General features: G+C 39.3%; 1 protein-coding gene across 1 annotated transcript in view; it reads left to right on the top strand.

The window, feature by feature from the left end:
- The window catches only part of CNTNAP2 (contactin associated protein 2), a 2,149,916-nt gene that overhangs the window by 1,437,117 nt on the left and 687,147 nt on the right, over positions 1-25,652 (top strand). Inside the window, exon 11 of the mRNA XM_089329590.1 lies at positions 11,894-12,000. Within this exon, the coding sequence (XP_089185716.1) occupies positions 11,894-12,000 (107 nt within the window). The remainder of the gene's footprint in view (positions 1-11,893; positions 12,001-25,652) is intronic.

The following is a 25,652-nucleotide window of genomic DNA, read 5'->3' as shown; positions in this document are numbered from 1 at the left end:
GACCTCTCACTGTTATAGTAACTACCAGCGTTTTTCATAAATTGTCTGTTCCCATGCAGCAGTGCTTATGTTAATTAGATAGATATAGACATGAATATGGATGTAGATACAGGTAGATGGACTCCATTCCTCTTATATCAATCAGAATCCCAAGAGGAAAGAACTTACCCACTTGAATTCAGGTAACTTAAAGAAGATTTATTTAAAAATTAGTTAATTACAAGGGATATAGGTAACTAAAAGTCTATTGCAGGAACCCAGAGATAGCACAACAGAACACCACCCCAGGCACAAAGGGATGAGGGGAGGAGAGATGAGAGACCTCAAAAGTATAGTGTAGTACATTTAAAAAAAAAAAAGTGTCGTCGAGGTAATGAAGAAAGCTGAACATGAAATAGTGCAGTATAGCGCAGAGTGACCCTGAGGAAGTGACTTTCTCAGAAGGACACAGGCAGACTGAGACAGCCTTCAAGGAGAGAACAAGAAATGTACTTACCTACAGCGCCTGCTCACTCCAATCTCCTGCCAACGTTTCCCACTGGCTGAACCCTCCTGGGATGAAAGAGTAGAGAAAGATGAGGAATGATTCTTGAAGGGGCAGATGGAGTATTTCTGATCTCCATGCATTCTGACAGTTCACCATTCACACAGCCACTGGAGTTATCATCATTTAAAACAAATGGAAGTATATTATAAACGCTGTTCTATACAACTTGCTTCCAGTCCCCGACATTGGATCTTAGACAATGCATCTCATTAGTGCACCTAGATCTGCCTTGATTTCTTAGTGACTGTCAGGGTTTTCTTGTAAGCACAGTTGTCATTTACTCCTATATTCCTAGCCAAGAAATATTTACCCCAGTTTTTGGCTGATACATACCATGCTATAATCAACATGTATACAATGCTGTTTTTTGTGAATGTGTGCTAATAGTCCTGTAGGATAAATCCATTGACATGAAATGTCTGGATCATAACACACGCACCCTAGAAATTCATAGACCTTACTAAAAACTCCCTCCAGACAGTTTACACTGATCAAGAGTGGGTAGATATCCCTTACTGTTAACCATGAGAGGAATTATAAGTGATACCACATTGAAATTTAATTCATGCCTCTTCGATTATGAGTAATGTTCAATAATTCATATATTTAAAAGTCTTCTGTATTTCTTTTTGTGGGCTGTCCTACCCAGCCCTTTTGCCCATATTTCAGTGGAATTATTTATTATTAAGTGTTATTTATTACATAAACAAATTGGTCCCTTGACATATTAGAAAATTCTTCACTGGTGCCGTGGCTCAACAGGCTAATCCTCTGCCTAGTGGCACCGGCACACTGGGTTCTAGTCCCGGTCAGGGCGCCAGATTCTGTCCCGGTTGCCCCTCTTCCAGGCCAGCTCTCTGCTGTGGCCAGGGAGTGCAGTGGAGGATGGCCCAAGTCCTTGGGCCCTGCACCCACATGGGAGACCAGGAGTAGCACCTGGCTCCTGGCTTCGGATCAGCGCGGTGCACCAGCCGCAGCATGCCGGCCGCGGCGGCCATTCGAGGGTGAACCAACGGCAAAGGAAGAACTTTCTGTCTTTCTCTCTCACTGTCTACTCTGCCTGTCAATAAAAAAAAAAAAAAAAAAAAAAAAAAAGAGAGAGAGAGAGAGAGAAAAGAAAATGCTTCACAACTTTTTACTAGTCATTGGATTTTAGTTATGTTTGACCACACAAGATTTTTTTTAAAGATTTGTTTCCTTATTTACTTACTCATTTGAAAGGCAGAGTGACAGGGAAAAAGTGAAAATGGAAGAGGGATAAAGAAAAGAGTGCTTCTAGCTATTGGTTCACTCACCAAAGACCTGGGCCAAGGTGCAACCAGGAGCCAGGAATTCCACTGGGCTATCCCATGTGGATGTCAGGAACCCAAATACTTGAACCATTATCTGCTGCATCCAAGGCACATCAGCAGGGAGCTGGACCATCAGTAAAGCAGCCTGGATTGCACTGGCCCTCTGATACGGGATGTGGGCATCAGAAGGGGTGGCTAACCACTACGCCACAATGCCTGTCAATGAGCATACAAGACTTTTACAAAATTTTAGGTAGTCAAATTTGTTACTATTTATCTTAAGAGACTTGGATTTTGTGTCTTCATTAGAACTATCTTCTGTATTAATAGATTACAAAAATATTATACCATTTTTTTCTTTTTGTGTTTAAATGTTTTCTATCCGGTAACATGCTTAATTTGTATATGTCTTCTTATTTAATTCTAGATAGTCAATTATATCCCTTGGCTCTGTCTTTGTCTTAATGAGCCAATGTTACTTTAGATTTCCTACAGGTCTATTAGGTGTTTCATTATCAACTATGATCAATCAAGTTTTTTATTATTAATTAAGGATGATCTTACCTTGTTATGCTCCAATTTCAGAATATTCCAGTCTTCTATGTTTATTTTTCCATATATATATATATATTCATTAGTAATGCTTATGGTTGCATTCTTTCAGCAAGATATAGATACCTTGAATCTCTTTCTCTCTTCCTCATTCTGTTTCCCTCCTCCTTCCTACCTATATTTCTCTATAGAATTCTCTCTCTCTCTCTCCTTGTTGTGTCTTCATGTGAATTTCAGAACATTTATGTCTTGGACACACTATGTCTTGCACCTCTTTTTTGTTGTCATCATCCACCCCAACTCTATTAAAGGAGGATGACATTGAGGTAAATTTTAATAATCTTTTTGTAAGAGTATGGTTTATAGCTATTTTAAATTTAGATCACTCTGCAGAAAAAGCAAACAATAAGTTTAAATTTAAGTTAGTTTCCTTAAAGTTTTAATGGAGTTTTACATTTCCTTTTGTATGAGAAAAGTTATTGCTTCAAATTGAAAATGTTACTGGCCATCAGTGATTCCTAAACACAGAACACCTCAGGCATCTTAAGTTAATTTACCTTCAAACAAACAATTAACATTATTACTTCTTTGCAGTCTCTTCTTGCTTCTTTTAGCAACATTAAAATAGCTGTTTCCTCGATCTTGCCTTTAGATCTCCCTTTCTTCTCTGTCTTGCACCTTTGTATCAGTCAACGTTTTGTTTCTCTAAGTAATCTATCCCAGAAAAGCTGCTTGGGAACGAAGAGGTTTGTTTCAGTTTGTGATTTTGAGGTTCCCAGTGCATAATCAGAAGTCCCATTATTCTCCCATCTGGTGGAGGATGACCATGGAGGAGTGGGTGTGAAGGATGATCATGTGATGAGCCAGGACGTAGAGGAGGGGTGGGAGGTACTAAGCTGAAGCTCATTTTAAATAACCAACCTTTTTACAAGAACTAGCTTCTAATAAGACTTTTATCTCTGATGTTATATTAGATCAATCTCCACCCTTCATCTATCAGTTCTTAACACATCCATGAATTTGGGAAGCCAAGTTCTTTCAATCCATATAAAACTTAATATCTCAAAATCCAGCATTTATTAAGTAAATTTGCTATTTAAGGCTCTGCAATGTCTCCTCATGGCTAGAAGAGAAAAGTATTGCACATCTCAATGTCATTTAGAGCCATCCCACTAGGGGTCAAGGTAACAAAGTTCCATCATGCATTCCCCTCAAGGTCTGGTTTTCTTTTGCCTATGGATCAAGTTCCAGATCTTCTGAGGAGTGGATGGACTACACATCATCTCCCAAGCCCTCAGAAGTATCATTTCTTGCAATCAAATTTGAGGAAAGCTTAATCAAATGGTATGGTTCTCTACATAGTGGGGATTCAATAAATATATGTCACATGAATAAACACAGCTACTTTCCCTAGGAAAATCCCTGAGGTAATATTGATGCATTCCACAGACTGAATTCAACATATGTTCATCGAGTAAATATCAGTTCAGATTTTTCAGTTGCTATTAATATGACAACACGGCCGGCGCCACGGCTCACTAGGCTAATCCTCTGCCTGCGGCACCAGCACCCCAGGTTCTAGTCCCGGTTGGGGCACCGGATTCTGTCCCGGTTGCTCCTCTTCCAGTCCAGCTCTCTGCTGTGGCCCGGGAGTGCAGTGGAGGATGACCCAGGTCCTTGGGCCCCACACCCACATGGGAGACCAGGAGGAAGCACCTGGCTCCTGGCTTCGGATCGGCACAGCACGCCGGCTGCAACACACCAGCCGTAGCGGCCATTTGGGGGGGTAAACCAACGGAAAAAAGAAGACCTTTCTCTCTGTCTCTCTCTCTCTCACTGTCTAACTCTGCCTGTCCCCCCCCCCCAAAAAAAAATAGATGACAACACATAGTGACTGGAACACTAGTGGCCACCAAGTTTATTATGTCACAGTAAAAAGGCAAGAATTAAGTCAACATCTGGGTAACCACGATTTGCTTGGCTAGAATGATTTGTTGTTGTTAACACAGATGCAAAATATCATGGTTTCAGTCTTATAGAAGTTTACTTCTGTCATACAAACATTTGGGTAGGTGGCCAGGGTCTGGTACGTTATTCAGATCCCACACTCCTTACATAGTTTCCTTTGCTATCCTCTCTCGTGTTCTGCTTTAGATCTCACCATCACAGGTTCATTTCTGGAAACAGGTTGGGAGGACAATAAAGTAAGAATGGTGCACGCTCTGTTGAAACTCTTAAAGGCTTGTTCCAAACAATTAAGGGCTCATCTAGACATAATATATCTGTTGCCTTGAACTTAGACACAGGATACCCTAACTTAAAGAGAACCTGGAAAAGGCTGTTTTTGCTGTCAGTTCTACATCAAGACTTAAATCCCATCACTATGGAGGAGGAGTATAGATTCAAGGGAACAATGTGCATCAGCTTTAATGGCTTTGTTTAAAAAAGAGCCTGGTTCTTTCCTTTTTGTCCCTTGGAGACTAGCAAGTCTCCACTTCCAAAAGATAAGTGACTTCATGAAAGAGCTTTATATTTGATCCAGGTTAGGGTGATTAAGGAAGAAAGGGAATAATGACCATTGGGTAGGCGTCCATACATCTCCAGTCTCACCTCGTTCCTGAGTGCAAGCTCTCTGCTCTAGATAAACTTAGCAGTTCATTACTCTATAGCCTGATTTTGTACTTGCCCAAAATTGGGCAGGCCCCTGCATTCTCTTTAAGTAGATAGGTGTTTCTGTTTCTTTTGGGCTTCACAAATCCAAACTTTCAGCAGTTAACTTTTTCATACAACCTGAGCACACTCGTAAAACAATGGTCTGTGATCTTAATTCCATATTAATTAATAATTCCATATTTCTAATGTCAAGCATATATATAGACTTGACTTGCTAATTACATTATCACTCATGAATGTCTTGGAGAAGAAATGTCCTTCATTTTTTGCTTCTTCAGAATTTGTTTTAGAGTGTATTGTCTGGACCAGGAAACTGATTAAAAATAACTTACTATTACTAGGTTCAATATACAGTTAAACCTGGTGACAGGTGAAGGGTCTGTGAATCTTGTGTGTTTTCCTGTGAGCTACAATCTCTTAAATGATGTTTTATTCATAAAACAGTAGGGGATGCATTATAAAAGTATAATTCTAAGTAAATTAACAAAATATGATAAAGTTAACTGTTTTTATTATAATGAAAATGATTTGTAAACCAAGTAAAAGTGCTTATATTTTAAAACTAAATTACATCAGTATAAAAATGTACAGTTGGATAGATGCAGACCAAAGATGCTTGATTATTTTTAATGGGACATTTGAGCAAAATGTAGGAAGCACAGAAAATATTTCTACATTTATGTGTTTCCATACATAAGTGTTTATTGAATGATCACTGTCAATATAATATTAGCACTTATGCCTGTACTATAATACTGTCATATAGTAATGAAAATTAGTTACTCGAATTATGATTACCTCTATATAATTTCCATTTGAACAAAATAAATATAAGGCAGTAGTTTGTACTTGATAGAGAATATCCCTTCAATGAAAATTGAAATGTAGTTAGTTTGAGTGTAGAAATACTAAAATATTGTTGAAATCAATGTAGAAGATAATGCAGAAGAAAGCCCCACCATGTTTGTAGAATTCTGAGAGCCAAGACCATGAGCACTGGTATTCAAGGAGACAAACGTCAGGGACAGGTATCCTGACACAGTTAAGCCTCCACTTGGGACAGCCACATCCAATATTAGAGTGCCTAGGATCAAGTCCCATCTCTGCTTCCAAACCACCTTCCTGCTAATGCAGCCTGGGAAGCAGCAGTTGGTGGTTTAAGTACTTAAGTTCCTGCCATCCACATAAGAGATCTGAGTGGAGGTCCTGGCTCCTGGCTTTGGCCTGATGCAGCTCCAGCTGCTGCAGACATCTGGAACGTGAACCAGTGCCTGAAAGATAGTCTCCTCCCCCCCTTCCCTCCTCTCCTCCCCTCTCCCTTCTCTCCTCCCTCTCCCCCCTCCTCTCTCTGTCTCACACTCTTGCTCTCACTCTTCTTTTCAAATAAATAAACTTAAAAAAAAAAAACCTCCAAACATTCTAAACGAATTTCTCCTTTCAATAGGCAAAAATTAAACTTGGTGCTGAGGTGAAGGGAAAACTCATAAATCTAGTAGGTAATTTATACTGGGATAAAGTTATAGATTTGTTATATTGGGATGAAGGTACAGGCTCATTTAAGCAATTTTCCAATAGTTTACCAAATAACCCTTTCAGTCACCTAGAAGCACTGTTTCCCTTTCTAAGGTTTAGAATAAGGCATCTTTAACATCCAGGTATAGAATTTGCATTAATATAATAGCAAATTAGGTATTTCACCGTTGATATCTGTATGAAAACTAGGCAGAGCAGACATCATGGCTAACTAGGAGCCCGAGAATGCTGAATTTGATTTTCAGGTGAAACAAAACAGTATACACAGTGATCACTTTCTATTAACATGAAGTCTACAGCCAACTTCTGAAATGATTAAGCTTATTAAAATGAGATTAGCAGGTTATGTCATTTTGAATGGATCATGGAAAAATAGCAGGAGAGCCTTTGCATGCAAAGTAATCTTAGGAAAGATGACTGAACAGGTCAGATTTTTCCTTGCTACATTCTTTCCGCCCACTCCCCCTACTTGGGCTTGCTCCCCTGGGCTGTTTCTCTTGGCATTCCGTGTCTTCATCTCGTTGAGACCCACTGCAGAGTCCCACAGCTGTGCCCCAGAGCCTTGTTATTCCAAGTGTGGTCCTCCGACCAGGCACAGGAACATCGCCGGGGAGCTTGTTAGCATTGCAGAGTCTCAGACTCCACCCACACCTCAAGAATTAGAATCTTCTGCTAACAGTATTTTTCAAGAGACTTCTAGGCACGTAAAAGTATAAAAAATACTGTTTTTGATTACTAGGGGCTCAATAGATAAGTGGCAGGAAGCTTCTCAGATTAACACTCCACTGTTAATTGCTAGCTGATGCCATGTGTACAAGTTTCCATGTGGTTTTCTGGACCCAAGCCGCTGACAATCTATGTATTGAATTCCAAAAAACAAAACAAAACAAAACAAAAAAAAACCCACACTTTTAAAGGAAACACAAAAATGTGATTTGAATTTGATTTTCAGATATCTATTTTACCTTTTAAACACTGTAGGAGGAAAAGATACTTTCCAAATGCCCTGACAATTACCTTGTATACAGTTAAGATTTGAAATAAAATTTCCTCTTCTTTCCCTGTTTAAAAAGTATCCGTAAAGTACAAAGTGATCTAATATAAGCAGATAAATCTGGTACCATTTGTGATTTCTTATATCTGTGAGTCTCCATTTTCTCAATGCTTTGCAATTAAAATCAAATACAGAAATAAAATAGATGCTATGGATAAAATAAAACTGCAGTGTCTTCTGTAACTGCGGATTCAATTGTTGCATCCAACCAGCCTCCATGTTTATGCTGATTCATTTTATGTGAAGTAAGGGTTATACATTCAAGCTTTCAAAATAGCTTTTGTTTGTGCTATGTATTAGGGTGCAAGCAAATTTCATTTGGAAAAAATGCATGCATTTGGAAAACCATGACAGAAGAATGATTCTAGCTGAAGGATTCTCAGCTGCCCAGACTCACTGCAGCCAAAGTTAATTGGATGCATCATTTCTTCTGGATCCGTTGATCATAGCAAATTGACACCTGCCAACTATTCCCTTGTGTGATCCAAATCTGGTCAAGTCTGTCTCGAGTGGAAGCTGTCAAGTCATTTTGATTCATTTTTTATGTGAATTAAACTTTCAAGCTAGGACGTGCATGATACAAATTATGTATTCCCCATGCCCTACAAAAGAATTAGTTTATTAGAGCAAAAGTCTGGATTTAAGGCTAAAATCAGATAAAATTGATCTATATTTCTTATCATGCGAAAGATACTTGCTCTGAATTACTTCAGTGGTTGGCAGCCTCACTTTCCAGCATTCCATTCATACAGTCCTTCAGTCTTTCTGTCAGTGGGTGTTTACGGAGTGTGTGCTGGGCTCATAGCTATGCAAAGAATCCTAAGATAAAAATTACTGCTTTCAGGGTTCAGGAGTCTCAGTTTAGAAGAGACAGATTCCTCAATAAATGATTACTGAACATTGTGATAGCATAATGGACATATGCAAATGGTTCTGTGATAACACAGGAGAATAAATAATCATAAAGGGTTAGCCAGGTTAATTTGTATTTTGCTTGGTAACTGGTTCTAAACTTTAAAACAACATGGTGATAAGATATTAAAGTTTAAAATTATATTTGAATTAATTCAATATGGAATATGTCCCACCATTAAGAATTAGAAGACCAATAATCTGCCTAAGGAGGCTTTCAGGTTTGTGTTTTTTTGTTTTTTTTTTTTTTTTTTTTTTTTTTTGACAGAGTGGACAGTGTGAGAGAGAGACAGAGAGAAAGGTTTTCCTTTGCTGTTGGTTCACCCTCCAATGGCCGCCACTGCTGGCGCGCTGCGGCCAGCGCACTGCGCTGATCCAAAGGCAGGAGCCAGGTGCTTCTCCTGGTCTCCCATGGGGTGCAGGGCCCAAGCACTTGGGCCATCCTCCACTGCACTCCCTGGCCACAGCAGAGAGCTGGCCTGGAAGAGGGGCAACCGGGACAGAATCTGGAGCCCTGACAGGGACTAGAACCTGGTGTGCCGGCGCCGCAAGGTGGAGGATTAACCTATTGAGCCACGGCACCGGCCGGCTTTCAGTTTTAAAAATATAAATGATAAGAAACAAACATTAAAAATGAAATATTCCAATCTCATTTAAAGAAAAAAAGTCACTACTAAAGAAATTCTAAATACGGAATTTCAGAAGTGTTCCATTGTTCTTGCTGGATGGTTACACACTGCTCATGTGTGTGTGAGTTCATGGTAATCTTTATATAACAGAGATGTGGACTTACTGTTTTGTGCATTATTTAGAGCACATTTAGATTCCAACCTGGTTTTCCTTTGCTACTTGGTACACTTTTGTACTACTCCCCCTGAATTAATTGATATAATGAGCTGATGTAAATTACTTTCACTATTTGGCTGAGCCACTATTAAGCCATAATAATTTAGAAAGTAAATATACCACACAAAGCATATACCTACTGAATTCCAAAATTTAGCATCGAGGATGTTTCAGTTGATGTGATTTCAGCTTCTCCAGCCCATTATTTCCTACCGTGATCTGCAGAATCAGACCTGCTTGGTATAAATTCCTTCTGCTATGGCCCTTCCCTGCAGTCTGGCTATTGGAATCAACTCTAAGACCCCTGGACCATCTCTGCTCACTCTTCTGCCTCCTTGTCCCTGCCTTCTTCATTGGCTGTCCTAGAAAGTTCCATCAGAGTTTGCAACAGGAAACTATCAGGGATTACGATAAAGGAGTTCCCTTCAGTGTGGCTCTCTGTCATGCCATTGCTTTGACTTGCTATTATGTATTCAGCTGTTTAATCTGAGACTGTAAAAACTGCCTCTTTTAAGGCCCAGGTGAAGTGTTATCAACTTTATTAAGTGCTATATGCTCTTCCCATAGCTACTCCGTTACTCAAGTGTCTGTAGCATTTCTTTCCTTTTTCATGACTCATCAAATTCTTCCTTACACTGCATGTTGCATGGTTCTCATTTCCCAACCCTGACTCCACATGGTTTATAAAGTATTTGGAGAACTATATTTGTAGCCTTGATAATACCAATTTTAAATTCTATGAAATATAAATGGCATTTAAATGTAGAGAGAATATCTCACCCCCGTGATAAATCCAAGATCATGCTTGTGTTAATATTGTAATTTCTCCCAATAGTGCTCTTTCTCTCATTTTCTTCTCTTATAAACCAATCTGTTCACTGACACTCAGTGGAGATGTTTTTATTAGGGCTCAGAATCCATACACCCTTCCCGTGAAACTCTGTGTTAATTTTTCCTTGCATTGTACCATCTTTCATTCCCACCTTCCCTTGTGGTTCTGAACTCAGTGAGAGATCCACTCTGATATACTACACATTGTTCAAAGGCTGTGAATATGATCTTATTCATCTTCCATTTTCCATCATGCTTTTTATGTAGCACATTCTCAATAAAAATTGAGCAAGTGTTGACTCGAGTTTTCTAAAGACTTGTGGAAAAACAAAAAACGTGCATGGAACCATCAGACCCACACTAAACTCAGCTGTACTTTACTACAAGTGGTTGTAGGCATGGCCAAGAGCAAATAAAAACAGGCTGGAGAAAACTATCTCTGTGGCCAGTTCTATCAGATGTTGGAACAAGATACTACCAGGAAATTATGATTAAGGAGGTCATTCAGTGTGGCTCTCTGTAATGCCTTAGCCTCTGGCTCACGTAAGTATTTAGCTGTTTGAGAGGACTTTATTATTTTGGCATATTTCCTATTAAAATCCAGACACCCTCAGTTAATGCTAACAGGTAACTGTATCTTTGTAATCTGTGAACATCTTAACAAAGCTTAGAAAGAATCAGATTATAAGGATGTTGGAGAGCAGAAATTATGGGTGGGGTCAAGAGATGGGAGCAGGAGAAAGGAAAGAAAATGAGCCATAGAACTGGAGTGTTCGAGAACACATTTATCTTCACTATTGCAGCATGCAGTCAGGCTACGAATTGTGCCCTGACGTTGGGGCTCAGATCTCTCAGTTCCCACGCATCAGGCCTATTTTCTGCCTCTTAAATATCTGCTTCAAGAACATTATCTCCAACCTTTGAAACTATTTGCAACAAAGGTGTAATGATATAAATGATCTCATTTTTCAAATGAGAAAATTGAAGTTCAGAAAGTCTGAATTGAGTAGTCACAGTTGGCTGTCTAATAAGCAGAAAGACATGGATTTGACCACAATCTTCCTATTTCTTTGTCTATATTATGTTTTCTACTTCTTTAAATAGGCAATTGTAATTATCCAGCTGGGTATAGGGCAGAGGTGTTTGAAAGCTTAAAAATCCTTTTTATTTTTAATCAGATTAGTGTATTTTCATTGCTACTGTCATGACATCATTTCAAAAACACTTAAATTGTTGTGAAAAACTCACTGCTAGCACTCTAGCTGGATACTGGCCTTGATAAAGCATATAATACAACAGGGAACAAGAAGGTTTTCCTCCATCTCTCAACTAGAAATAATTTAGCAAGTGTCTTTGTCTTTGGGTAAAAGAAAACAAAATGAACCTATGATATGCAAATGAATCCTTCAACTGTTTGTTACTGTCTACTGTTTACTCAAAAATGGAAAGCACCAGGCCTGCGATACATCATCTTTTGTGTGCTTGGCACCTTCCATCATGAATCATATTAATCTGCTTAAACTAACAAGGATTAATTGCCTTGGTAAGGAAACCTGGCATTGAAATGATATATTGCCCAACAGCTTGGAATTTGGCCACTCATAAATCTCATTTGTTTGTTGGTTTATTTCTGTTTGTCTCTTTCTCTGACAGATGTGTGCCCAATCACTGTGAGCATGGTGGCAAGTGCTCGCAAACGTGGGACAGCTTCAAATGCACTTGTGATGAGACAGGGTACAGCGGGGCCACCTGCCACAACTGTGAGTGCCGATTTATCTCACTTTAATCTTGTAATTGCATGAGAATCCCAGGTCTTCCGCTATGCTTTTAAGCTCAGTAACCTGAGTCGTCTCTTAGTATATCACCTGGTTCTGATGAACACAGATTCCATTGTCATGTCTACAAAAAATTGCACTCTGGTTGTCAAAATATATTCTCTCATGCCTAATGGCTCAAAATGAAGGACTAACATGTCCAGCATTTCCTAAGTGTGTAGTTGGGATTGGAACATGGAGCTTGGACCCTGCCTCCCTGTTTAAGCCTTGTCTGTCTGGATAGATTGTTTGGGGAATTGCATTAGTGTGTTGTTTCAGACTAGTTCCTCATTTATCAATTCATCAAAGAGAGAGAGGGAGACTATAATTTGATCATTTAGTTTCTGGACAGTGGCTGCATCATGCTTTTGCCCAACTATTTGGCAAAAATTTTTTAGACCAGTAAAATGAGTCAGAAAGTAGATGAAGTCTACTAAAGTTGTATATCTAAAGTGAAAACATAAGAAGACAAAGCTTTAAAAATATTTAAGTTAAATCTAACATGCAGAAATGACTAGGAAAACACAGATGTACCTTGATTTATGCACTAGCTTTATCACACAAGGTTTAATTAAAAATTACTTTTTTAATTCTAATTTTTCTAATTTTTCTAATTCTAATTTTTTAAGTGAATGCTAACACTAGAGTTGTGATACTAATTTTTCTGTAGTGCATTGCCATTTACAAGGCATTTTTGAAAATGCATTTGCCACAAAACACATAGGAGAGGTGAGAGGTTCATCTACTGTGTAGTGTGTATGCATGTGTGTGGGGGAAAACAGGGAGGAAAAGGGAGAGAAAAGGAGACAGGTTAAACCTGCTCTTACCATGCTAAAAATCTGAAACTAATACACAAGCCCTCTAGTTGTGCAGATTTATTTTCTTCAATTTGCTTTCTGGAATCAATGAGAAGCAAACTATTCTCAGAGTAGAATAGCAAAGATGAAGATTACAAAAATGCAGTGTAGTTCTCTGTATTTCTTGCATGGCCGTATGTAATACATACAATTAGAAATCATTTTTAGAATATACTGTAAGACTTTGAGTAAGAAAAAAATTTAGCTTATTGCACTTTTAATTCATTTACGAAGATATTTTAGAACAAGAGGAAAAGGAACTCTGGTAAAACTAATGTGACTGGGAAGACAGTCAAAGCAGACACTTAATAGATCCATTATCTGTAAAATCTTTGCATATAGAAGCATATTTTAATGAATGAAGGACAAAAATGATTGATAATGAAATTAATTTAAAAAAAAGATGACTAAAATTGCTCTTTGCCAATCATGCTAAAAGACTAACTTTCAGCACATTATATTCATTATAAAAATATGTTCAAATTAAATAACTGATAAAACTAGGCAGCTTCATTCCACAGTATAATTTATATCATGTGCTATAAATACTGTGTATAATTACAAAGGCTATTGTTTCTGAAATACAGAAAAACGACTAAAGGTACAGCACCAACAAATTGGTGGTGGTAAAAAGGTTCTCCTAATTCAGTGGATATTTTGATAATGAATTGAAAAGTAATTCCTTTTGGTATCTACTTCCGTCATTAAATGCATAGCAAAGAGATGTATAGAGTTTGAAGATACATGCTACCGGTTGAATGGCTGAGTTTTTGTTTGTTTGTTTTTCCCAAGAGTAACGACTTCTAGTGTTAGAACAGTCCTAAATGTGCTTAAGTGTGGCTCTAGTGGCCAGCTGTAAATGTAAAAGAGAAAAATTATCTCTTACCTGGTGCTTCTTCCTACATATTACTTGTTCTACTTCTACATCTATAAAAGAAGCATCAGTATTTTTAACAATGAAAGCCTGATCACTTGTTGTCTTCTGCATATGAAGCCAAAATCCTGCATATCAAGTGTGTGTATAAATAGAGGGTAAAAGAATGCATTGCATAATTCAAGAATGGGTTGATTAGACACTATTTTGTTTTGCGAACTGTACCTTTTAGCTTCTTGAAGTGCATTTGCTTCCTAACACCCTAAAAGATTTGATATATCTCTTAATGCTCCCATGGATTAATTAACATTGGGAGGATCTAGTACAACATAAAGCATAGTGTAAGGGATATAATGCAAAGGTACTTTAAAAACCTTCTAGAAACATAATTAAAAGGAATTTATTAATACAAAGACTTTCCCTTTACACCTCACCTCATCTGCCCTATTAGCATATCATATTAGTATCTTTGTTACAATTAGTGGTGCCCCCACAATTTGAAATCCATAGTAGTTTTTTTAGTAATATGCATTCCATGAACTTTGGAGAAACTCCTTGTATGTGCTGTGGAGTTAAACACAGATTGAACACTCTTGACTGCATTTGTGGCAGGAGCAGGCCAGGACAAAGCCTCTGGCTTCTGATACTGGCTGAGAACATCACACTGTGTGTCTGGAGTCACTCTGCTGGCTGTTGAAGTCCCTGGGGTTCTACCAGCCAATGTATTGAGATTTGCATTTGCTTATTCAGGGTTTCGTGGTTTTGAACCCTGTCTGTATTACCACATGTTTTACCTCATGATTTCCCAAAGACGACTAAGTACTTGTTTAGAAAAGAAATTATGCTAATTTTAAATAATGCTATTTTAAAAATTAAGAGCTAACTGAAATGTAAAGTTAATGTAACTTGGAGATATGCTAGCATAACTAGGCATTCAGCGTCTATCCTACAGACTTACTTCCATCCTATATTAGAGTGCCTGGTTTGGGTCCCGGCTCTGGTTCCCGCTTCCAGCTTCCTGCTAATGTGGATTCTGGGAGGCAGTGGTGATGACTCAAGGGATGGGGTTCCTGCCAGCCACCTGGGACACTGGAATGTGTTTTTGACTCTCAGCTTCAACCCAACCTAGGTTTGGCCATTGCAGGCATTTGGGGGTGAACCAGTAGATGAGAGATCTCTCTCTCCCTCAACCCCTCTCTTCCACTTAAATTAAAAGAAAGATAATGAAGTCTAGTGTAAATATACATTTGACAGAGCTCCAAACATCACAGTAAGACTATAGTGTATGTTAACACGTTTTCTGTATTGCTTCAAGCTTCATTAGGATGAAATAGCAATTCCACAAGTGATTGAGATCCACCAGGAGACACCCTTTAGTTCAGAACAGGACACAAGCTAGATTACACTGCCTAGCTTTGAACTTGATTCTACCCCTTACTTACTTGTACCCTTGGACATGTAAACTCCTTGAGCTTCAATTTTTTCCTGTGTGAAAAGGATATAAGATACTCATCTCATAAACCATTATTAGATAAACAGGTAAATGAAATGATGAGAGGAGCTTTAATAAATGTAGGACTCAATACATTTTTGCATTGCATCCCTTTCAGAACAATTGTCTCTTAACTCAGAACTTCTATACCAATAATTATCTGCATCCCAGTTTGTCAGTTAATGTCATACCTCCACACATTGTTTGCTGTCATTTGCATGGCAGATTTGAGGTTGAAGTAAATGATTGGTGTCTATAAAATTTCTTCTAAGAATTGAAGGAGCCAGCACTGTGGCTTAGCAGGTAAAGCCATCGCCTGCAGTACTGACATCCCATATGGGCACTGGTTCGAATCCCAGCTGCTCCACTTCCTATCCAGCTTCCTGGTATGGCCTGGGAAAGCAGTAAAAGATGGCCCAAGGGCTTCAGCCACTGTACTCACCATGGGAGACCTTGAAGAAGCTCCTGGATTCTTATCAGCCAAGTTCCAGCCATTGCAGCCATCTGGAAAGTGAACCAGTAGATGAAAGACATATTCATTCATTCTCCCTCTCTCCCTCTCTCTGCCTTTCTCCCTCTCTCTGCCTCTGCAACACTGCCTTTACATAAATAGATAGATCTTCAGAAAAGAAAAGAATTGAAGAGCAATACAAATAACCCTGTCTCTTAAAGCTGCTCCTATTAGATTGTGAGTTTATAATTGGGGCCTTACTTTAAAATAACTTGCCCAGGGCTAGAGGATTGTCATCTAGAAACTCCTCTGCTAAGGACCAGGATGTTCTCCTTCGGGCGAGGAAATCCTTTAAGGATAGCAGGAGGACAGATATGGTTACAACTCAGGAAGGGGATAGGCAGTTTTGGTTGCCCAAAACAAGAGTGACAAATTTGAAGCAAAATGCAAATACATTATATTGTTGCAGTTTTATACTTTAAAAAAAAAAAAACATTTTATTTATTTGAGAAGTAGAGTTCCAGAGAAAGGGAGAGCCAGAGATCCTACATCTACTGCTTCATTCCCCAAATGACCACAACAGCCAGAGCTGGTCCCATCCGAAGCCAGGAACCAGGAATGCAGGTGCAGGGGCCCCAGCACTTGGACCTCTTCTACTGCTTTCCCAGGCCATAGTGGAGAGCTGGATTGGAAGTGGAGCAGCCAGGACACAAACTGGGACCCATATGGGTTGCAGATACTGAGGGCAGGGGCTTAGCTTATTAAGCCATGGTGCTGGCCCCAGTTTTATGCTTCTTAAATTTCCCCATGCAGGTAATCCATTCTCAATGAATGTCTAAGAACTTAATAGTAACCTTATGTGAAGGTCAGATCATGACAAAGCGACTAAAAAGTTCATGTGGAATAGTGTGTGCGTTTGGTACACTGACTTAACCAGCTTTGCATTCCCAAGAGTGTAGGATGGACCCCTGTTGTAAGCAAAGCTTCGTATTCTACCTGCAGTCTTTCCTACCAGTGCTACGTAGATACTTTTCAGTTGGTCTCCAAGCATATTTTCAAATATTTGAAATGCTCTTTAAGATCAAATTATCAATTTTTTACATGTTTTCATTTGAATTTACAATTACAACTTTATAAAATTATAAATGTATCCCTTACCTTAGGGCTTAGATATTTTTTTTTTCTGAAAAGATATGTTTATTTACTTGAAAGACATAGTGACAAAGTGAAGGGGAGAGACAGACAAGGATCTTCCATCTGCTAAATGACTTCCCAAATAGCTACAACAGCCAAGTCTGGGCCAGGCCAAAGACAAGAGGCAGGAATTTCATCTGAGTCTTCCACCTGAGTGGCGGATGCCCAAGTCATCAGACCATTTTCTGTTGCCTTCCCAGTCGCATAAGCAGGGAGATGGATCAGAAAGTTGGGACTCGACCAGGCGTGGGACACAGGCATCGCTTGCAGCTCAGCCGGTTTCACCACAATGCACGCTCCAATATTTTTTGTTCTGAATATGTTGATGCATCTTTGCTTAGGCTTTAGTCATTCTTAGGCTATTATTAGTGCTTTATGGGAAACTGCCCAACATTCTCTACAGTCTCAAAAACAGGAAAATTCTAGCTATTTAAATGGTCAAGGAGGATAATGAACATGTTTTGTGAAAAAGATGTGCAAAATTTGGCATGTAAATTTCTAAGAATGATTAAATGTCAAGACTGCACTCTGAGGAAAAAATTTTTCCAGTTATCTTTATATGAAAGCAGAGATCCTCATCTTACCCTAGACATTGTTTTAAGCAGTAATAACAGGAGAAAAATTATATTATTTTTACAAATCTCTTCCAATTTTAAAATTGTAACAAGGAACAGATCCTGATTCTGTCATACAAAGTCAAAGTAAAAATTTTGTTAGCCAGCACTAGAGGAAGTTTACAATCTGAAAGGTAACTGTTGTACATGTTGCTGTCTGGAGCTGTTGCTCTGAGCCTGTAACCATGTGAAAAATTATGCCACAGTTTATTTTTTTACTGCACATGCAAAAAGTGCAGTGGGTGTCCGTAGCCTACATTGTGTTACTTATAATCCATTATGCTCCAAGTCATTTACTTCAAAAGATACTTCTAAAAAGAAAGTAATCCAACCTGTTAGAGTCGCACGAACCTAGAGCATAAATGCATAGATCTATTGACACTAAAACTCTGTGCCTCCATCCATTTGGAATTACCACAATTTACTCATCTTTGATGAAGATTTAGAGGTTGAGATTTGTGGCTGGTGCCACGGCTCAATAGGCTAATCCTCCACCTTGTGGCACAGGCACACCGGGATCTAGTCCCGGTCAGGGCGCTGGATTCTGTCCTGGTTGCCCCTCTTCCAGGCCAGCTCTCTGCTATGGCCCAGGAGTGCAGTGGAGGATGGCCCAAGTGCTTGGGCCCTGCACCCCATGGGAGACCAGGGGAAGCACCTGGCTCCTGCCATCAGATCAGCGCAGTGCGCCGGCCGCAGCGGCCATTGGAGGGTGAACCAACGGCAAAAGGAAGACCTTTCTCTCTGTCTCCCTCTCTCTCACTATCCACTCTGCCTGTCAAAATAAAAAAAATAAATAAAATAGAGTTTGAGCTTTGCAACAAAGACTAGAAGAGATTGGATGGAATATTACTGTATATCTACAATAAAGTTTAGGTATTTATTCTTAGGGTGAAAGTTCAATCAGCTAGCAAAGTCCTACCTGGCCTGATAATGCCTTTACACTTGTTTTCCACCATCTCCCTTTCTCCCTTCCAGTCCCATAGGCATCCTTTCAGGTTTGATGTGTTTCCAGTGCCCCAGCACCATTCCCTCTCCCACACCAAGCCCCGAGCTTGTAAACAATCCTCCCTTTCCACCTTGCCTACTTCCCTTTCAGATCTCAGCTCAGCAAACTTCTGTTCACAGAAATGTTCTGTGACTCTGCAATGAGGTCACATGCTGTCATTCTAAGATGTGTGAATACATCTCTCTTGTAGCATTAGTGACAGTTATGATTTTGCATGGATTAATTCAGATTCTTTACTAAAGTGTCTACTGGGCTGTAAGCTATTGGAGAAGCCAATGGGCAGATGGTTCACCATCATGGGACATGTCTCAGTGAACATGCACTGGATCAAAAAGATGCATGCATATCCCAATATGTGCCGAGAGGTGTTTTTGAAACACAAGCCATTTGTACGAATTTATGAAGACAGTGAAACTTTAGAGACAGTATACTAAAGAGAAAATAGGAAAGAAGACAAAGAGTATATATGGATTAATGGAAGGCAGAGAGGGTGCTGACAGCAAGAACAAGCACAAGATGAGGTAAATCATTGTAAGAAAATGTCTTTTGGAAAGATTCAGGGTGTTGGCCAACAAACCTACACATTTTAAATAATCTTTGAAGGAAATGCTCTTTGTTGCCAAGGTATCGTTCATTCAAGTAACTTGTGGGAATATACAGGAATTCTTAAAAAATGTTGTGGAAAATGGTATTAAATTTATTTTGGTGCAAAAAAAAGTTTGTAGTTCATGCATAGTTCAGGTTTTTACATACTATGCATTTCTATGAACTCTATGGAGACTCATCACAGAGTAACAGTAGCAAGGTACGTTGCGACAAAAATGGTGTCACTGGGTGCAGCTCATTAATGTGCTGGGAGACTGAGCCACTCTAAAATATTTATAGATGTATTTATGTTTAGACTAGTGAATAACAAAAATGCTTACTTAAACTTTGTGCAAAATTTAAGGAAGACAAATACAGCAATCCTTTGGATTACCATGTAATATTCTATGTGTATTCTTGCAATAGGGAAATTTTGGGGAGGAAAAGATAATCAGGGTTTGAAACCAGATGTTCTGATATCGAAGATCTTTACATTCAATTGACAGCCTTATTTTCTAATCAGCTGGACTTCCATGGTTCTAAGACAATGACTGCTCCCCATAACTTACAAAAAGTGTTTCTCCAGGCACTCCTGGCACATTAGTTAAAGTGGATCTTGCTCATCAGCGCTTCCAGTACATGGCAATGTAATGAGCCTTTTATTTAATTATTTTTTTTCTCTTCCTCCCTTCTTCTTTTCTTCCACCCTGTGTTGTCTTGGCCTATGTGTTTTTGGAAAATCACTTAACCTCTCTAAATTTAAGTATCTTCTTGGGTTTTCAATGAGATATGATCTGTTAAAGTATTTTATAAGTCTCAAAGAGTGAGCCAATTTTTTTTTCTGATTACAATCACAAAAGCTTGCAGAGTACCAACAGAGTCTTCTTTCAGTACATGGACCATATTTTCCTATCAAATGGTTCTCAGAAGTTCATAGTGTATCTCGTATTTAAACCAATGTTGACTGAAAAAGTACAAGATTTTATTAGCAAACATAATGGCACACTGGATGACTTATATGCCTATGGTAAATTTACTCATTCTAATGTGGACAAGGCATTAAGTAGCCACAATATCCATCTTTATTAAACTTACCAGATTATTTCAATTCTGCCTCCCTTTCCATTCTAACACCTGGACCTGCTGCAAACTCTTAGTGTGTCCCTGTTGTTCAGGAGTGGCTATGGGACAGAGCTGAGCCCCACACTCTGAGGGTCTACGTTTTTACCATCACTTACTTATTTTTACTCATTCATGATTATGAGAACTGACTCCATTCTATATAAGAAATAGATGCTCAGGTGTGGAATATAGAAGGAGGGCAGGAATGCTAGGGTGCAGTAGTAAATAGATCGCTCCATAAAATATATACTTCCATTAAAATAAAAGTCTTTGTAATCTCATTTCCTTATCTATGGTTCATTAGGATTATGAACTATGGATACATTGTGCTTATTGCTTACCTTTTAAAGTCTAACATAATTTTTCACATTTACAAATGATGGATAAATATTAATGGGAGAAAAACAAAATTAATGTTTAGTCACAACCTTGCAATCGAAAAGTTTGTTATGATCTGAAATGCTGAGAGAAACAGACAGAAATGGAGAGAAAGAGCTTCCAGAGAACTGCACCACTCTCCAAATGCCTGCACCAGCCTAGCTGGTCCGGGGCCGAAGCCAGGAGCTGGAAACACAGTGTCTCCCATGTGGGTAGCAGGAACTGGATTAGCTGAACCCTCATCTCTGCCTCCCAGAGTCTACATGAGCATGAGCTGGAGATGGGAGCTAGAGCTGGGTATAGAACCCAGGTACTCTGATAGAGAATGCAGATGTCTTAACCACTTAGCGAGATACCCATCCTTCTTTGCAACTTTAAGCAACTGCTTCATCTTTTCAGATTATATTTTCTAATTCTTTGCTTTATTTCTGTTTTGCGGGGTTTTTTTTTTCTTCCTTACCAGGCAGGGAGAAATCATGGTGAGGAAGAGGCAAATTCATATGATGATGGGTAGAGATTCCAACTTTCCACAGAATTTGCACAGTTAAAATATTATGAGCCTTGCTTGGTTTTATGTCTTCTCTAGACAAGAAGCTTGCTTTTTGATGAGAGCTGTAGCACTGGGGAAAGGGAAGCAATGACAAGTGGTGTCATTCTTGAAATCACACTTATTATTATAAGAAACAATCATGCTAGCAGCTCCTTTGGCCACATTTTCACCTGGCATCTGCAGATAAAGTAAGATGGAAAGAAATGGAAAAGTGCTAGCTGTGTGAAAATGTTGGAAGGAGATTTAAAGGCCATTCTATCTTTCAGCTACAACCAAATAAATTACAATGGATTAAAATAGTGCAGGTCATTTGGAAAACAGAGCCCAAGGACCTTGACATTTCTAAGTCAGACAAAATTTGAAATTAATCCCTTCTTTCAAGCCTTGCTTTGGAATGATGGTGAAGATTAAACATAGAAAGAAAGGGTTTAATTTCAGTGTTACAAAGACTCTTTCATTAGTTTCAAAAATATGTCTTTCTCTTTGAGCCTTTGCAAAAAAAATTAACAATTGGTGTGCAAATGCATATTTAAAAGCAGTGTGCCATCGAGATAGGCTGTGATCTTTGAACAGCTCAGGGGCTTTAGCGTGCTAGGGCTAGGTCTTGGGGGAATTGGCATTATTCATCAAACTGCCCTGTAGTTTGAATCCCAGTCAATGTCTTATCCCAGGTTCAGAGTGAAGAGCAAAAGGAATAGAAAACACCTGTCTCTATCCAATTGTCGAGTTGGGTTATGGGAAAAAAGGATAGAGGGGAAATGTTCAGTTTAATTTGAAGATAAGAAAAGGAACATCAGGGAGATTTGTATTTAACCAAAAAACAGTAAAGGAGAATTAGAGCTTAAAATAGTAAATGCCCCTTATTTCATCCTTTCACTGTCTCTCAAATCACACTAAATTTTGCTTTCATAGTGGTTGTAGTCACTAAGTTCTTATAACAAGTCTTTAGCTTTTACAAATGTGGTATATAGGATTTTCTCTAATTCATGAAGCTTCAATTCATTCAACATTGTATGTCTTTTTTGTGTACTGCACACTATGTGTATACAGAAGTATAGAGAGTAACCCTTTTCTTTGAGAGGTACACAAATCAGTTTGAAAAAGAATACAAATTAAAAAGGAAACAATGTATCAGTAGAAGGTAACCAATATTTATGTGTCAAACTGGTATAAGGCCAGAATGTGTGGTCTGAGAGGAAGCACAATATAAAGCAAGATTGCTAGGGAGAGGAGCCCGTAGAAAGTGACCTATGAGCTAGGTTGTTTTCAGATCTCTTCAGAGAAGCAGAGACAATTGTTAAATATTCAGAAATTTTTGTAAGCTAGTTATTTAACCTTTGTAAACTCTCGTAGCTTGAATGGGCCATTGTAAGATCATTTATACCATGAAAAAATGGCAAACACTGCAAATTAAAGTATTTTGGGGAGGGCTGAAGCAGCCCTGTTCATTATTAATAAAGCAAGAAGAACAATCTGCTCCTGCCAATATTGTTGTGAAATGTGTAGCACAGGGTCTACATCGTGGCTGATTCTTGGTAGATGACATCTATGGTTGTCAAGGCAACACTATGTAGAGGTTGGTCCAGTCAAGGAGGTGGGGCAGAGCTGAGCCAGTGGGCTGAGCTACTGAGGGATGCTGGTCTTTCAACAACTCCACATCACCATGACACTTCAGGTGCTGAGTCCTCTCATTCTTAGTACCATAAAATGCTTTACATCCTTTTGAAGGAAGAAAGATCATAAATGCTAACATTTGCCCATAATGAGCTTTTGGCTCTCAATTATTCCTGAAATCAAGAAGACTAATAAGGCTACCAAAAAATGTTTAGAGAGCACTTTTGAAAAATCATCTGGCTTACTTGATGTCCTTGATTCAATGGCCAACACTTTTGTTTTCTTTTACTGAAAGCAATTGACTTTTTTTTTTCTTTTACTGAAATGTTCCTTAAATATTTAGACCCAAATCTCAGGCACCAATACTAATTTTAGGATGATTCTGTGAGTGTTAACATGAATTAGACAGAATGGGAAACGTCCACCCTTGAGCACTTCTTCCCACTGGGATCCACTGGTGTCAGATTTATTCCTCTGAAATCAAGACACCTGTGTTTGTTTGCCAAGTGCGCTCTGTGAAGAAACTCCTGGGTAATGAGTCTCATGATTTTTCACTATTTACATGAATCCATTCTAAAGAATGAATTATTGGCTCTTGGGGTTTTTCTGTTGTTGCTGCTGCTGTTTTATTTTTCACAGTATCACAGTGAACAAAAACTCTCTTCATTCATTTCATTGCTGATATTACTGCATTTTGCTTTTTTTTTCACCTCCTTTCCACTCCTGCTGGCAAACGAAGGCTGAGTATAGTTCAGATTACTGGAAACTGGAATAAAATTGTTCATCCACCTACATAAACTCCTGCTGCAATATTTGATAAGGTGACTACTGCCATTAAGGAGAAAAAGTTACCCACAGAAAATATAGCAGTTTCCAAGGGGAAAAAAAAACCTGTTTGCAAGAAGGACTATGGGGGTAGGGTGGGGGGAGTGGGAGAGAGAGAGAGGGGAAGTAGGGGAGGGGTCCATCCATTGATTGAGTCTACAAAAGGCCATAGCCAGGGACAGGAACTCTATCCTTCCTGGTCTCCCACATTGATTGGAAGCAGCAGCCACAACTCAAAACCAGTGCTCTGATATGGGGTGCCAGTGTCGCAAGCAGCAGGTTCACACACCGAGGAAAGCTGGCTGCTTCTAGAAAAATTTGATGGTTAATATTTTGGGCAATCTTGTGTGTGTTTTTTTTTTTTTTTTCAGGCAGAGTGGACAGTGAGAGAGAGACAGAGAGAAAGGTCTTCCTTTGCCGTTGGTTCACCCTCCAATGGCCGCCGTGGCCGGTGCACCGTGCTGATCCAAAGGCAGGAGCCAGGTACTTATCCTGGTCTCCATGGGGTGCAGGGCCCAAGCACTTGGGCCATCCTCCACTGCACTCCCTGGCCATAGCAGAGAGCTGGCCTGGAAGAGGGGCAACTGGGACAGAATCCGGCGCCCCGACTGGCACTAGAGCCTGGTGTGCCAGCGCTGCTAGGTGGAGGATTAGCCTATTGAGCCACGGTGCTGGCTAGGCAATCTTATATCTGACTGTTTTTCAAATTTTTTGAGATATCTGATTTGAAAATCTTTTAATTAAAAGTGACATACTATATGTGGATATAAGTTTGACTAAAGAATATCAGTTATTTTCAAGTAAACCAATAAAATGATGCCTGCTTTGCAGTCCCTGGGCATCATCGTATAATTTTTTCCCAAAGCTTCCAGGTAGATCCTTTGCAAAGTATGTCTACCGTACTCTTGGAAGACCTTTCGTGCCATCACAGATGCCAGCACCAAATGCTAGAGAATGTTGGCAAGTGTGAAAATGCTGTCGTTATTCATTAGCAGATATCAACATATCCTAACAATACTCTCTGTCACTAGCCAAGTCTGTTGAAATGTCAATTAAACATATCTTGGCTGCGAAGTCATGGAGTAACCTTCTCTATACTGGAAAGGATCAAGTGAGGCCATCCAGTTGAACTGCATAAAGAAACACGCCTCCAAGAGATTGTCTGTGGAGTGGAAATTCTTTCCATCCATATTATAATGGAATTCAGAACTCTAGAAAAACGCGTACATGCTTTCTGCTATAAGTATGTCTGTGGCAGAGCTACCACACTTATAGAACATTCAAGCATCGGCATGAAAACCATATCCCTACTCAGAAAATGCTAGCACGTTAAGGCTCCTCTATGGGCTGCATGATGTATACAGACTTCTTGAATTAATAATGTCCGAATCTCAGCAAATCAGACTGATTGCCATAAAAGTTATTTTTTGATATTTATTTACTTATTTGAGCAGCACAGTGAGTGAATGAGACAGAGAACCTTCCACCACTGGTTTACCCCCTAAAGCCCACAACTCAAGTATTGGAGCCATCATCCCTTATGCTCCCAGTGCATCAGCAGGGAGCTACACTGGAAACAGAGCCATTGGGACTTGAACTAGCACTCTGAAACGAGGTACAAGCATCCCAGGTGATGGCTTGCCCTGCTATGACACATGCCTACCCCACCCTGCAAGTTCTTAAACTACCCAAAATGAGCACAAACTTTGTTAATTTATGTCCCAGAGGACTATTTTTTCCTTCATATATTTATTAAACTATGTGAGAGAGAAAAAGTCTCTTGAACATGCTCAGGGAAGGTTCTCAATATCAGGACTCTCTTGACTCCTCAGAGCACAGCAGTTCTGGTACAGACGTGAATATGGGGTTTACACATTTGTTAGACACCCCTGAGTGAAGCAGGTAGAAAACTCCAGCCAGAAATTCTGGCTGCAAGGTTGTCAGTGGGGCACCTGCTCCTGTGATCATGGCACCGGATGAGAAAATCAGAGCTACTATAGAGAATGCCTCTTATTTCAGCTGACTACGTGGCCAAT

This window comes from Oryctolagus cuniculus, chromosome 3, assembly GCF_051225735.1.
Source record: "Oryctolagus cuniculus isolate XC-2025 breed Fujian yellow rabbit chromosome 3, ASM5122573v1, whole genome shotgun sequence".
Classification (NCBI taxonomy): Eukaryota; Metazoa; Chordata; class Mammalia; order Lagomorpha; family Leporidae; genus Oryctolagus; species Oryctolagus cuniculus.
The sequence above is the reverse complement of the archived record's forward strand: the minus strand, read 5'-3'. Positions and strand labels throughout refer to the sequence as shown.